The sequence below is a fragment of the Priceomyces carsonii genome (assembly GCF_900007245.1).
Source record: "Priceomyces carsonii strain CBS4050 genome assembly, scaffold: Debaryomyces_carsonii_scaffold_2, whole genome shotgun sequence".
Classification (NCBI taxonomy): Eukaryota; Fungi; Ascomycota; class Pichiomycetes; order Serinales; family Debaryomycetaceae; genus Priceomyces; species Priceomyces carsonii.
In genome coordinates, this window is record NW_026946675.1 from 113069 (window position 1) to 126722 (window position 13654).

The window sequence follows — 13654 nt, forward strand, 5'->3', positions numbered from 1 at the left end:
TTTATATTATTTTAACCTCTAAATATCAATCAAGAATTCAATTGATTCTTTAAGCTACAACCCGAGATTGTATATTTGATTTGATTCTTTTTACTTGAACTAAATACTACACTCGATTAGTTCATATGCCCTTGAATTTGGATCAAACAACTGGGACTACTTATTTTCTCTATGTCACAGCGAAATAAGCAGGGATACTTCATATCTACAGATGAAATGCTGACCACTCTTTGATAAATGTATCACCTGAGTCTAGCACCATCTTTTTCTTATCGTCAGGTAAGAGATTGAAAATTTAAAACTAAAGATAAGAACTGAATCAAGAGTTATAGTGTTCGATCTGAGTGAAATTGTTATTTAGCTGACTATATTGATCACTTTTCGCCACTTTCTATTGATTTCTCTTTCCCAGCTTCATTCTATTCCTTTCTGTTCTTTTTCATATTTCTCTAAATGTCTGATCTTCTGTTCTCTCTTCTGAATCTTAGAGCTAATGTAATTGGGGCTTGGGGCGTGTATGTTACCGAACGCACGAAATTTTTTCGAAAGTCGTAAAGCTACTTTCGATATCGATAACTTAACTAACGTAAGAACTCAAATATATAGCAAAAGACATAAAGGTGAAAGTATTTCAGAACGCATTATTTTGAAATTTAATTGTTAGATGCATTTTGTAAAACAAGCGTTTTAAAGAAATAGTAGAGAAAAACGAAAGACTAATTAGAGAACTGTAATGTCTGACATGTATGTACAAACTTATATTTTGGCTTGAGGTTAGGTTGAATTTGCTACTAACATTTATCAGTAATTGGAAAGAAGAGTTGAACCTTCCTAAAAAGGATACCAGACCCCAAACAGAAGATGTTTTGAAGACAAAGGGAAAATCCTTTGAAGATTTCAACTTAAAGAGAGAGTTGCTTATGGGCATATTTGAGGCTGGATTTGAAAAACCTTCTCCCATTCAAGAAGAATCAATTCCAATGGCTTTAACTGGAAGAGATATCTTAGCAAGAGCAAAAAATGGAACAGGTAAGACTGCTTCTTTCGTCATTCCATCTTTACAACAAATTAAACCTAAGATCAATAAAATTCAGGCTCTTATCTTGGTTCCAACAAGAGAGTTGGCGTTACAAACTTCCCAAGTTGTTAGGACTTTAGGAAAGCACTTAGGTATTCAGTGCATGGTTACCACTGGTGGGACATCTTTGAGAGATGATATCATGAGGTTGAACGAACCTGTACACGTATTAGTTGGCACTCCTGGAAGAATCTTAGATTTAGCTTCTAGAAAAGTTGCAGATTTGTCAGAATGCCCAATGTTTGTCATGGATGAAGCTGATAAGATGTTGTCAAGGGAATTCAAGAGTATTATTGAACAGATTTTAGTTTTCTTTCCTAAGAATAGACAATCTTTATTGTTTTCAGCAACTTTTCCTTTAGCAGTGAAAGCTTTTATGGATAAGCATTTAACTAAGCCGTATGAAATTAACTTGATGGATGAGCTTACCCTTAGAGGTATCTCTCAATTTTATGCCTTTGTGGAAGAGAAACAAAAGTTACACTGCTTGAATACCTTGTTCAGCAAATTGCAAATTAACCAATCTATAATATTTTGTAATTCTACTAATAGAGTAGAATTGCTAGCAAAAAAGATCACTGAATTAGGATACTCTTGTTATTACTCCCATGCTAAAATGCCTCAGCAAGCAAGAAACAAAGTCTTTCATGAATTTAGACAAGGTAAAGTGCGTAATTTGGTTTGTTCTGATTTGTTGACTAGAGGTATTGATATACAAGCCGTGAACGTCGTCATTAATTTTGACTTTCCCAAGACAGCCGAAACATATTTACATAGAATTGGTCGTTCTGGTAGGTTTGGGCATTTGGGTTTGGCTATTAATTTGATGAGCTGGAATGATCGTTATTCTTTGTATAAGATTGAACAAGAATTGGGTACCGAGATCAAGCCCATTCCTGCCACTATAGACAAGTCATTGTATGTTGCGGAAAATGAAGATGCAGTGCCTAGACCCTTCAGAATTGACGAGTTACCCAAAGGAAATGAGACTATTCACAAAAAAGGTTATCACTATAAGGGCCAACCTGAAGTGAGCTCGCAACCAAGTCAACAACAAGTAACTTCGCAAGCGCCGTCTCATCAATTGCCTCAAGTACCAGCTCAGCAGCAACCGGCTCCAGGAGTGCCACCTCACTTCAACGGCTACCCGCCGCAATTCCAACAACAATACCCACCGCAATTTAATGGATATCCGCAATCGTTCAATGGCCAATATCAGCAGCCACAACCATACCAGTGAACTTTCATAAATTATGATATTGAGACCATTTTGTTTTTATACTTGTTTTAACTAAGATCCTATATAAGGAGTCTTCAAATATTATATCAAAAAAGAAGAAAAAAAAAAGAAGAAAAAGAAAAAAAGAAAACTGTTATTCTATTGAAGCTTAAGGTTTTCAATCAGGTTTGTGATTTCCAGTAATAGATGCCTCTTTTATTGTCTTGGGGATCGCTCTCGGACACTTACGATTTACGAAGTCAAGGCGGCTAAAATAAAATGTTCATGATGGAATCCCCTTGTTAGGGTCTTCTCTGGTTCTTATATTATAGATTTTTATTAACTTCTGTTCATCATTTGAAATTAATACGGCGTGCTAACTTCAAAAGATTTTATCTTTACCATTATTACCTGGTTGTTTACTAGAAGCTTATAAAACTTTCCATTACGTACAGCCAATACTTAATTTTATTCAATTTAATTTTTTTTTTTTTTTTTTCACATACTGATGTAGATTCAAACGTTTATATTTGATAAAAAATGAGTTTTCAGTTATATACAGGAGAATATCTGGTATCTCATCTTTTACCAGTTGAAAATTTTTAAAGTAACAGAAAGTAATAAATTTCAAAGGAGATAAAATTGTAATAGTCCTCGCTTTGATTTTGAAAAGTGAATCGTAACTTATTTACAGCTTCCAGGTTTTTGTTATTAAATTAATCATTTGGAAGATTAAAATTTGTTCTCACGCAAATCTTTAACCGGGAAAGTATAAAATTCTATTAAATTTTGTCGCTACATGTGTGGAATACTAGGAGTAGTACTAGATGATCCAACTAAAAATGCAGCTCCTGAGTTGTTTGAAGGTGCGATGTATCTCCAGCATCGTGGCCAGGATGCAGCTGGTATGGTAACATGTGGATCTAAAGGAAGGTTTTATCAATGTAAAGGTAATGGAATGGCAAGGGATGTGTTTACTCAAGGAAGAATGATGAACTTAGTTGGTAATATGGGTATCACCCACTTGCGCTACCCAACTGCTGGGTCTTCAGCAGGTAGTGAGGCACAACCCTTTTATGTCAATTCACCTTACGGAATAGCTTTAAGTCACAATGGTAACTTAGTGAATTCACTCGACTTGAGAAAGTATTTGGATGAAGTTGTTCACCGTCATATCAATACTGATTCTGATTCAGAATTGTTGTTAAATATTTTTGCGTCGAAGTTGGAGGAGTTCAATAAGTCAAGAGTCAACAACCAAGATGTTTTTGCCGCAATCAAAGGTACCATGGAAATGGTCAGAGGTGCATATGCATGTGTCGCTATGCTTGCAGGTTTTGGAATAATCGGGTTTCGTGATCCTAATGGTATCAGGCCGTTATTATTTGGAGAAAGGGTCAAACCTGATGGTAAAAAAGATTACATGCTAGCATCTGAGTCGGTAGTCTTAGTTGCTCATGGGTTCAAGAAATTCAGGGATATAAACCCGGGAGAGGTTGTAATAATACCAAAAAATTCTTCAACTGGTCAAGAACCCGAGTTTTGTCAAGTAGTCGAACCAAATGTGTTTGCCCCAGATATATTTGAGTATGTGTACTTTGCTCGTCCAGATTCAGTATTGGATGGGGTGTCTGTTTACAGATCAAGAATTGATATGGGAGAGAAACTAGCAAAGAAAATTACACGATCCATAGACGTTAAAGACATTGACGTTATAATACCGGTTCCTGATACCTCGCGTACTTCTGCAATCCAGTGTGCAGTTACTATGAAGTTGCCCTATCGTGAAGGTTTTGTCAAAAATAGATATATTGGAAGAACTTTCATCATGCCAGATCAGCAAGAAAGAAGATCATCTGTCAGAAGAAAATTGAATGCGATGGAGTCTGAATTCAAGGACCGCAGTGTCTTGCTTATTGATGATTCCATTGTTAGAGGTACAACTTCGAAGGAAATTGTAGCCATGGCAAGAGAGGCTGGAGCAAAAAAAGTCTACTTTGCCTCTTGCGCCCCACCAATTAGATTCAATCATATTTACGGTATTGATCTTGCTGATACCAAGGCTCTAGTAGGGTTCAACAGAGATGAAAAGGAAATCGCCAGGGTCATTGGTGCCGATGAGGTCTTCTACCAGGAGCTTGATGATTTAATTGACTGTTGCAAGAGCGATAAGGTCACTCACTTTGAAGTTGGTGTTTTCACTGGGGACTACATTACCGGAGTTGAAGACAACTATCTCCAGGAGCTCGAAAAGATTAGAGCACAGAATCAGCGCCTTAGAGACAGATCTTTAAAAGGTCTCAGTGTGGACGCATGCATCGATGCAGCCGACGTCATCGATGTCAAGGCAGAGGTCGACATCAGCATATACAATAGAGGTGACTATGAAAAGTAATTAAAAATAGTATAATTAAATTTAGTCTTAATACACCAGTCGCGTTATGGCTCCGAGTCCGCACCACCGGACCTCAGTAAGGCGCTAACATTTCGTAGTCGGATTAATCTCCCTGTTGACGGTGCCTGAGAGCCGTTAGGCTCTGCGCCGGGTAAAATTACCGACGACCGTGTGCTCCGCCTGCCCATAGCTAATCCGAGCAGTGGGATTGGGGGCACAATGCAAGTAGACAAAGAATGAATGCAACAAATCGTTACACAAAACACGAGTGATGGTTTGCGAGATTGTCTCAGTGCAGTTATCGCTGGTGTTTTGCTGTTCCTGTTCCTCAGTCTCAGTGAGAAAATATAAAGAAAAGTTTACTTTTCGCTCCGTTGAATGGGATTATTACTGATTTATTTAATCGGACAAGTGATCTATCTAGCACAAAGGAAGTTGAAAGGAATGGAGAAATCGTCTTACGCAGCAAGCTCAGCGGGTTCGTTGGTAAACTCACCACCCATATCTATTGTATCTTACTGTATATCTTCTATTTTGATGACAGTGACAAACAAATATGTGTTGTCAAAAGATTTCAAACTTAACTTTTTAATGTTGGCTGTTCAGTCGATCGTTTGTATTGTGACCATCGGAACTCTCAAGGCATTTGGTGTTATTACATATAGACAGTTTAACAAGGATGAGGCAAAGAAATGGTCTCCAATTGCGTTTTTGTTGGTTGCTATGATTTACACATCGTCCAAGGCTTTGCAGTATTTAGCTATCCCGGTTTATACTATCTTCAAGAACTTGACCATCATCTTGATTGCTTATGGAGAAGTGTTATGGTTTGGCGGTAAAGTCACGTCCATGGCTTTGGGATCATTTTTGCTCATGGTATTGTCTTCAGTGATCGCATGTTACGGTGACTCTAGTGCAGCAAACTCCAGTTCTGCTACAGGTGTGGTTGATAATGACGCAGAGTTTTTCTTAGGCTACTTCTGGATGTTCGCCAACTGTTTTGCTTCTGCTGCTTTTGTTTTGATCATGAGAAAGAGAATAAAGTTGACTAATTTCAAGGATTTTGATACCATGTACTACAATAATTTATTATCCATTCCAATATTGTTGATCCTCACCTTTGCTGTTGAAGATTGGTCTCCTGCCAACTTAGCAGCAACTTTCCCCCCGGAAACCAGAAATAAGACAATCATTTCGATGATCTTTTCTGGTGCATCGTCTGTAGCTATTTCATATTGTTCAGCTTGGTGTGTTAGAGTGACATCTTCAACAACCTATTCAATGGTTGGTGCCTTAAACAAATTGCCAATTGCTTTGTCTGGATTGATCTTTTTTGATGCTCCCAAGAACTTTTGGTCGATTTCATCAATTTTCGTTGGTTTTGCGGCTGGATTAGTTTACACTGTTTCCAAACAAAAACAGCAAAAAGAAAATTCACAACAACTTCCAACATCTTCAAAATAAGTGCTCTTGTCAAGATATTGGATGCTCACATATGTTGTGACTGGTGTATTCAATAATCAAAATAAGTAAGAATATAGAGATTATAGGTGTTTCATATCTACTGCTTTCCTTATTATAATTTTTATTTAAGACTTGAATAAAGCTTACTACATTCTCAATTGTTAGACTCGATTTGTCTTTATATACTTAGAATTTTGGTGGTTTATATCACTGTTGGACAGTACTCAGAAGAAGTTGCACAAAGCTGACATCGTATCTTTATTTTTTTTTTTTCAAAACATCACGTAGAGCGGTTCTGTGAATTTCAAGTATACTGGTTAGTTCCCATAACTTCTCGTTAGGTCATAGCAGAATGACAGATAACAATTTAGAGTTAATCCCAAAATACTTGGAACAATCTATTTTGCCACAACATGCGAAGCAGGCAGAATCATTACTTAGATCTATGGAAAGTCAGCCAGGCTTTTCTATCGACTTGTTACATGTCATTGCATCAACGAATATAGAACCATCAACTAGATTGGCAGGAGCATTGTTTTTCAAGAATTTAATTAAAAGAAAATGGATTGATGAAGATGGAAACTATTTATTACCTATTAATGACGTTAATCAAGTCAAACTTCAAATTCTTGATCTAATGATGAAACTTCCTAGTCAATTGCAAATACAGATCGGTGAATCAATTTCAATCATTGCTGAGAGTGACTTTCCGCATAACTGGGGCAATTTAATTGATGACTTGGTATCGAAGTTATCGTTGGATGATTTTGTTTCTAATAAAGGTTTGTTGATAGTTGCACATTCTATCTTTAAAAAATGGAGACCATTATTTAGATCTGATGAACTATTTTTAGAGATAAAACTTGTTTTGGACAAATTTGCTCAACCATTTTTAGCATTATTGAATAGAACTGACCAGCTCATCCAAGAAAACTTAAACAACAAAGCTTCATTAACAATTTATTTTGATAATTTGCTTTCATTAGTTCAAATATACTATGATTTGAACTGTCAGGATATCCCTGAATTTTTTGAAGATAATATGATGAATGGTATGGAATTGATACATAAATATTTGATATTTGAGAGTCCGTTAATTACGGACCCAGAAGAAGATGACGAAATTGATGTCTTGATTAAAATAAAAACATCAATTTTGGAATTGATCTCATTATATGTTACAAGATATGCTGATGTCTTTGATCCCCTTATCGAAAACTTCATTATGTCAGTTTGGAAATTGATAAACGATTATGTTACCAAACAACAAAAGTTCGATCTTTTGGTTGTGAAGGCTCTAGGGTTTCTTACCTCAGTTACCAAGATGCTGAAATATCAACCTTTATTTAAAAATGAAGACTCACTCAAACAAATTACCGAAAAAATTATACTTCCAAATATTTACTTTAGAGAAGTAGACGAAGAGCTATTTGAAGATGACCCAATTAATTTCGTGAGGTCTGATTTGGAAGGATCCGATTTTGATTCGAGGAGAAAATCGGCAACCGACTTTTTAAGAGAATTGAAAGAGGTGAATACCGAACTTCTTACGAATATCGTAATGAGCTATGTTGAATCGTTCTTATCACATGCTGATTGGAGGAATAAGAATATGGCCATCTATCTTTTCAGCTCGTTGGCAGCTAAAGGAACAGTGACGAACAGTGGTGTTACCTCGACAAATGTTTTGGTTGATGTTGTAAAATTCTTTAGTGAAAATATTGCTAGTTACTTGGTCGAAAATCAAGCAACTCATCCTATTTTAAGAGCAGATGCAATCAAGTACATCCTCAGTTTTCGGAACCAATTAACAAAAGAGCAACTTATAACTACGATTCCGCTTTTAATTCAGCATCTTCAAGATGAGAATCAAGTCGTATACACATATTCAGCAATTACTATAGAGAAACTATTCTCAATGACAAATTTTAATGATCATCAAGCAGTTTTTCTGAAATCAGATATTAAACCATATGTGCAAGAGCTTTTGAATAGTCTTTTTCTGCTTATATTGTCTAAAGAACAATCTCCAGAAAAGCTAGCTGAAAATGAATTTCTTATGAAATGTGTCATGAGGGTTTTGACGACCGTTGAAGATCTGATTGAAGAGTCATTCAAGTTTGCAATTGCTTCACAGTTGCTTCGGATTTTGAAGATAATATCGAGAAATCCTTCGAATCCCAAGTTCTCTCACTATATATTTGAGTCATTGGGTTTGATAATCAAGTATGGCAATGACGATAAACAAAGGATTTCAAAGTATATTGATAATTTTTTACCCAACTTGCTAGATATATTAAACGAAGATGTTCAAGAATTTGTTCCCTATACCTTTCAAATAATGGCGTTCATGTTGGAATTATATCCGAATTCCCAACCATTACCTTTAAGTTATCAGCAATTAATCAAGCCTCTATTATCTCCTGCAATTTGGGAGTTTCGTGGAAACGTCCCTGCAGTAACAAGGCTATTAATAGCTATATTGGAACAGGAGCCAGCTGTCTTTGTGAATAGTGAGCAAGGACTAACACCTTTGCTAGGAGTTTTCCAAAAACTTATCGCGTCTAAAGCTCATGACTCACATGGGTTCGACTTGTTGCAATCCATATTGATGGCTATACCACTTGTGAGTTTACAGACATATTTGAACCAAATAGCTCTACTTCTTTTAACAAGGTTGAAAAATTCCAGAACTGAAAAGTATGTTAAAAGGTTTGTTGTATTTATTTGTTTCATCTGTTGCCTGCCTTTAAATCTGACGATAACACCTGAATTGAATGCTGATTTTGCGATTAATTTCATAGATTCCGTCCAACAGGGCGTATTTCCCCAAATTTTCAATAGCTTTATTCTACCAACGACGAGTAGTTTAGCCAACCTTCAGGATAAAAAGATATCAGTGCTAGGACTTTCTGAGTTGTTACTTTCACAACATTTTACTCAAGGCAGTTATACAAGTTTAATGGTTCCCACCTTAGAGCAGCTATGCATCAATATTGCAACTTTGGGGGGCTTGGGTAAATCTGAATTGGTTACAGGTAATAATTTTAATGGCAGTGATGTAGACTTTGAAAGTGCAGCATTCGGATCCAGTTACTCCAAGATTATTTCGATTCAAGTCAAACCATTTGACCCATTACCTAATATAAAGAATAATGATCAAGATGCGATCAAGCTAGGTGTGGTATCAAATATCAAAAAATTAAATAATATGGAAGCTCTCAGTCATATAAGCAGCGAGAGTCAGCAAGTCTTGAAAACAATAGGTTTATAACTCTCATGGAACTAGAGATTTCAATTTTTATCTAAATAAAGATCACTATTCTACATATATTCAAAGTATACAGATTGAACTGTAATAGATTTAGAATTCATTTAAAGATAGGTCAAACACATAAAAGAAGTAAAAGGATACCTACTTAATAATCAATCTTCATTATTCCCTGTTTCATTAATCAAATTTTGAAAAATGGAATCATCCTCACCATTATTGGGCCCGCGATCAAAGCTACTTGAATCCTTCTGCTCACTCTTGATAGCATAAGATTTATCATTTATTGTTGTCTGTTCTTCGTCATTCAAGTTTGGGTCCTTAGAATTCGTTTCTTCATTTTTTTTATCCTCGAGCTCTTTCAACTTTTCCTGTCTTTCCTTTTCTGCGATCTCAGCTGCCGTCAAGAACCTACCACCTTGACCTCTTGGCCTTCTCATTGCATGCTTATGCCTTGATTCGTGTAAGTATGGTTTTCTGGTTCTAGCTATTTTTAAATTCTCTTCTAACTTTGCCCTCGCTATACGTCTTTTCAAGATACGATGATATTGTTTTGCGTTGACGTAAAATGGCTGCTCAGTAGTTGAAGACTGCTGCACATCGTTCGCTGGACTTTGTTGATGTGATTCATATGTTGGCTGATCGTTGTAGTAGCCTTGATTAGGTGTGACAGAAGACTGATTGTCATTAATTTGTCGCTGCTCATAATAAGGAGTAGCTTGATTTGAGCTCGCTATAGAATTATCCATCATTGGCTGGTGCAGGTGCGGTACACTATAGTAGCTAGATGCCCCAGCTGGTTCCTGATATGTACTCGATGCCTCTCCAACAGGATTATGTAACGAAGTCATCTGTATGTTAAATTTTCTGTGAGTATGCTTTTCCTCTTTGAAAGTAGCAGTTTCACGGAGTCTTGATCTGTGCTACCGTTTTTCCTTAAACTTCAAGCTCGTTGACTTCTGTCAATAAATAACTCTCTTCTTATTTAAAAAGTTGATAATTTTCGACGAATATATCTGCTGTGGACCCAGATGATAAACTAATCCCTATCTAAATGTTTATTAAGACAGCTTCGATTTAATTTAAGAAATAACTGCGTTGAGGTTGCAAACTACAGAGTCTTTTAGTTTTTGTTTTCTTCAATCACTCTGCTCAAAGTAGAAATGGTGGTCTCGGAATTGTGAACTTTTCACTAATTCGAGCTCCGATTTCGGCCACTTTTTTATGTTTGAAGTTTAGCAATGAGCAAAGCTTGACTGTCTAACCTTATATATGCCTTATGAATTATGAGATTGAATATGAGTAAATTAGTAGAAAATACGAAAGTATATCGGTCGAAGTTTGTAAAATTTGGGGTGTAAACGGCCAGCTGAAGGTTGTGGGGTCTTGTGTGGGTATATTACAGTTTGTATTTTGCAGTTTATATAGGACTCAGTATCGAAATACAATAGTTTACTTTCACACAACTTCTTTAAAGCAAAATCAAAATAGTCAAATTCGAAGTTTCCCAAAATGAGTGGAGTTGCAAGCGGAATTGATGATTGGAATGCTAATGAATCACTAAATCTGGTTGATGACATATTTAGAAAGTTGCCAATTTCCAATATACGCAAATTGAAACATGAGTATAGATCAAAGGTTTCTTTGAGTCAAGAAAACTTACACCATTTGGTAGGTTTGAAATATAGGGATCTCATAAAAATAGCAGAGGAAATCGATGGAATGTATCAGACAAATCAAAGCCTTCATGGCAAGTTGTCAGAGCTCTCATACGAAAGAACAGACTTTGTGAAGTTTGATAAATTAGACGGTTATTCGAAATTCAACGAGACTGTCAGGTCCCATAATGCAGCTGAAGTCAAGAATAAGGAAAAAATCACAATTTTGAACAATATTTTAAATGGCTGTTTGTTGAAATTTGATTTGAAACTTTCGTCTGATTTGGAAAGTCCGCTAAAGAGAACCTCAATGTTGGTATACTATGCAAAAATATATTATACTACAGAGATAACATTCAAAGGCTTGCTAAAATCGAATCCTGCAACGAATAAGAAATTTTTATCATTTAAAAATAATTTTTTAAAATATTTGGAATTTGAAATGGCAAGGTATAACGTGTCAAAAAATGCCACGTATTCTAACAATAGTGATTACTTCAGAACGAGTCAGAGACTTCTATCTAAAGATATAATTAGCGACTCCGATATCATAGAAAGTGACTGGAATTACGATCTCGCTGAGGAGGAAGGTAATGACTATATGGACGAAGACACGGATGAGGAACTCGGTACAGATGATGATTATAGCAAAGATCATATCTCTATCTTCAACAAAAACAAATTACCAATAGTAAACTACCTCACGGCATATATCATTTTGAATAGGAATAACGAAGAAATGAACAATATTAATAAGGTAAGTGACCAATTCATTCGTTTGAGGTTAAACTATTTAAAAGCTATTTTGAGCAAATTCTTCTCATTGAAAAGTATAAATCTTGATTTTTTCAAGGTTTTTAGATTTGTTGAGAATACCTGTGACTATGTGACATCGTACTTCCAGAATGAGAGTAGTGAATTGATAAATAATTTAATTTCGCTTACAGAAGCAAGCAAGTCATCTGAAATTATAGGCTTTGAGGAATGGTTAGGGGAAGACATAATAATATTTGATCAAGAACCTTACAGTTACAAAATTGTTAAACAATTTGGATCTTCTAGACAAGAATTGGAAGGTTTTCTCGATTTATTGTTCAATTCTTTTCAATATTTAATTAGCATTGGGACTGGTTCTTTGCATGATATCTCGAAAGCATATGTTGTACTTCATAACGTTATTGTTTGTTTGAACAGGTTGTCACATGTTTGTCAAGCAAACGATTCAACTCTGCATTTGATTTCACTCCTCAATGAGAGAGAATTTTTAAATAAAATACTTTTTGAAGTCGTAAATGAGACTAAAAGGATTTGTGAATCTCATTTTGATCATATTTCGGATCCAAATGGTCTGATTATATCAAAAGTTCATGAAGCAGTACCTTTGAATGTTAAGGAAATTAATTCTATGGGGTATAAACTCTTTTCGAATAACATGATTGAAATGATCGACAGAAACTTAGATCAATATTTAAAAATGGTTACTTCATCATCGAACTCCGTTTCAGGAGATCCATTATGTAAAGCAATCGATATTTGGTTCAATGACTATGTTGAATTTTGTCATATTATCAATTTTAACGCACAATCAAGAAGTATAACATCAACAAACTGCTTGGGCAATCTTTTGAAACACTCGTCTTCTAAGGACAGCTCTTTAGAAACTTTCCAGTTGCAAGGCTTTTCAAGAGATTCAATTTTAGATGAGTTCTCGAAATTGTCAGTTATCTTGAATGAAAAGTTCTGGGTCTCTTTACTACGTTTCATAAAAGAGACAAAGGAGTCATTCCAATCGACAGAAGAAGAAAGCATAACAACTTTGTGCTATTCATTGAACGTTGCGACTTTGTTAAAAGAAAAGGTATTGTCTATGAATCACAACACTTTCTCAAGTAATACTGAAGAGTCACTCAAACTTTTGGATACGTTTATTACGGATATCTTCAACCAAATTTTTACAATAGCTCCAAACTCATCATTTTCTGGAGCTTTTGAGTCATTTGTTCAAAGACTGTTTGGAGACAACAGTTTTTCGGTGGAAGACTTTTCAATGCGACCATCCTTGGAGCTCACTTCTATCCTTTTTGATCTAACTAAGGAATTTTTTGATACTGAATCACCAAAGTTGTACTTTGAAAATTTATATACAAACAAAAGTATTAATTCGGCCTTTATTGAAATTAAAAATAAGTGGATTATAGACAACTTAGTACAAAGGATATTAGAAAAGTTTAAAACCATAACAAATTCAAGTGAATTAAAATCAGGTGACACTCAAGTGTTTTCAGATGAAGTTGAGAACGAGACTGGGAGTATAGTAGACAATTCAAAGTTGGAAAGTAAAACGTTGAAATTAATTTTCACAAATTTCATATTTCTATTACACTTTGTTAGTTCAGAAATGCCTGATATCAACAATATTTATGTATCAGAATTGAAAGATTGCATTAACTCATATCTTGAAAGTACGTTAGAAGAAAGTACAGTAAGAGAAGTACTAAAAGGAGTATCGGAACATTACAATTCTACAAGAGATATGTACTTACCCTTACTGGTGAATTAATTTTTAGTA

At 35.3% G+C, this 13654-nt stretch overlaps 6 protein-coding genes across 6 annotated transcripts; 5 read left to right on the forward strand and 1 right to left on the reverse strand.

Annotated features, from left to right (window-relative positions):
- Positions 1-746: 746 nt before the first annotated feature.
- On the forward strand, positions 747-2318 carry DHH1 (DExD/H-box ATP-dependent RNA helicase; the record flags this gene model as incomplete). Its single annotated transcript, XM_062951297.1, has 1 exon — positions 747-2318. One exon carries the CDS (start codon positions 747-749, stop codon positions 2316-2318), a length of 1572 nt encoding a protein of 523 aa, XP_062808314.1.
- A 778-nt stretch (positions 2319-3096) lies between these two features.
- Positions 3097-4692, forward strand: ADE4 (amidophosphoribosyltransferase; the record flags this gene model as incomplete). Its single annotated transcript, XM_062951298.1, has 1 exon — positions 3097-4692. One exon carries the CDS (start codon positions 3097-3099, stop codon positions 4690-4692), a length of 1596 nt encoding a protein of 531 aa, XP_062808315.1.
- A 378-nt stretch (positions 4693-5070) lies between these two features.
- On the forward strand, positions 5071-6156 carry VRG4 (GDP-mannose transporter; the record flags this gene model as incomplete). Its single annotated transcript, XM_062951300.1, has 1 exon — positions 5071-6156. One exon carries the CDS (start codon positions 5071-5073, stop codon positions 6154-6156), a length of 1086 nt encoding a protein of 361 aa, XP_062808316.1.
- A 352-nt stretch (positions 6157-6508) lies between these two features.
- Positions 6509-9430, forward strand: PRCAT00001508001 (importin-alpha export receptor; the record flags this gene model as incomplete). Its single annotated transcript, XM_062951301.1, has 1 exon — positions 6509-9430. The coding sequence occupies one exon, from the start codon at positions 6509-6511 to the stop codon at positions 9428-9430; it is 2922 nt and encodes a 973-aa protein (XP_062808317.1).
- A 152-nt stretch (positions 9431-9582) lies between these two features.
- On the reverse strand, positions 9583-10278 carry HAP2 (Hap2p; the record flags this gene model as incomplete). Its single annotated transcript, XM_062951302.1, has 1 exon — positions 9583-10278. One exon carries the CDS (start codon positions 10276-10278, stop codon positions 9583-9585), a length of 696 nt encoding a protein of 231 aa, XP_062808318.1.
- Positions 10279-10939: 661 nt separating this feature from the next.
- On the forward strand, positions 10940-13645 carry PRCAT00001510001 (uncharacterized protein; the record flags this gene model as incomplete). The annotated part of the gene is made up of 1 exon (XM_062951303.1): positions 10940-13645. The coding sequence occupies one exon, from the start codon at positions 10940-10942 to the stop codon at positions 13643-13645; it is 2706 nt and encodes a 901-aa protein (XP_062808319.1).
- Between the last annotated feature and the right edge of the window lie 9 nt (positions 13646-13654).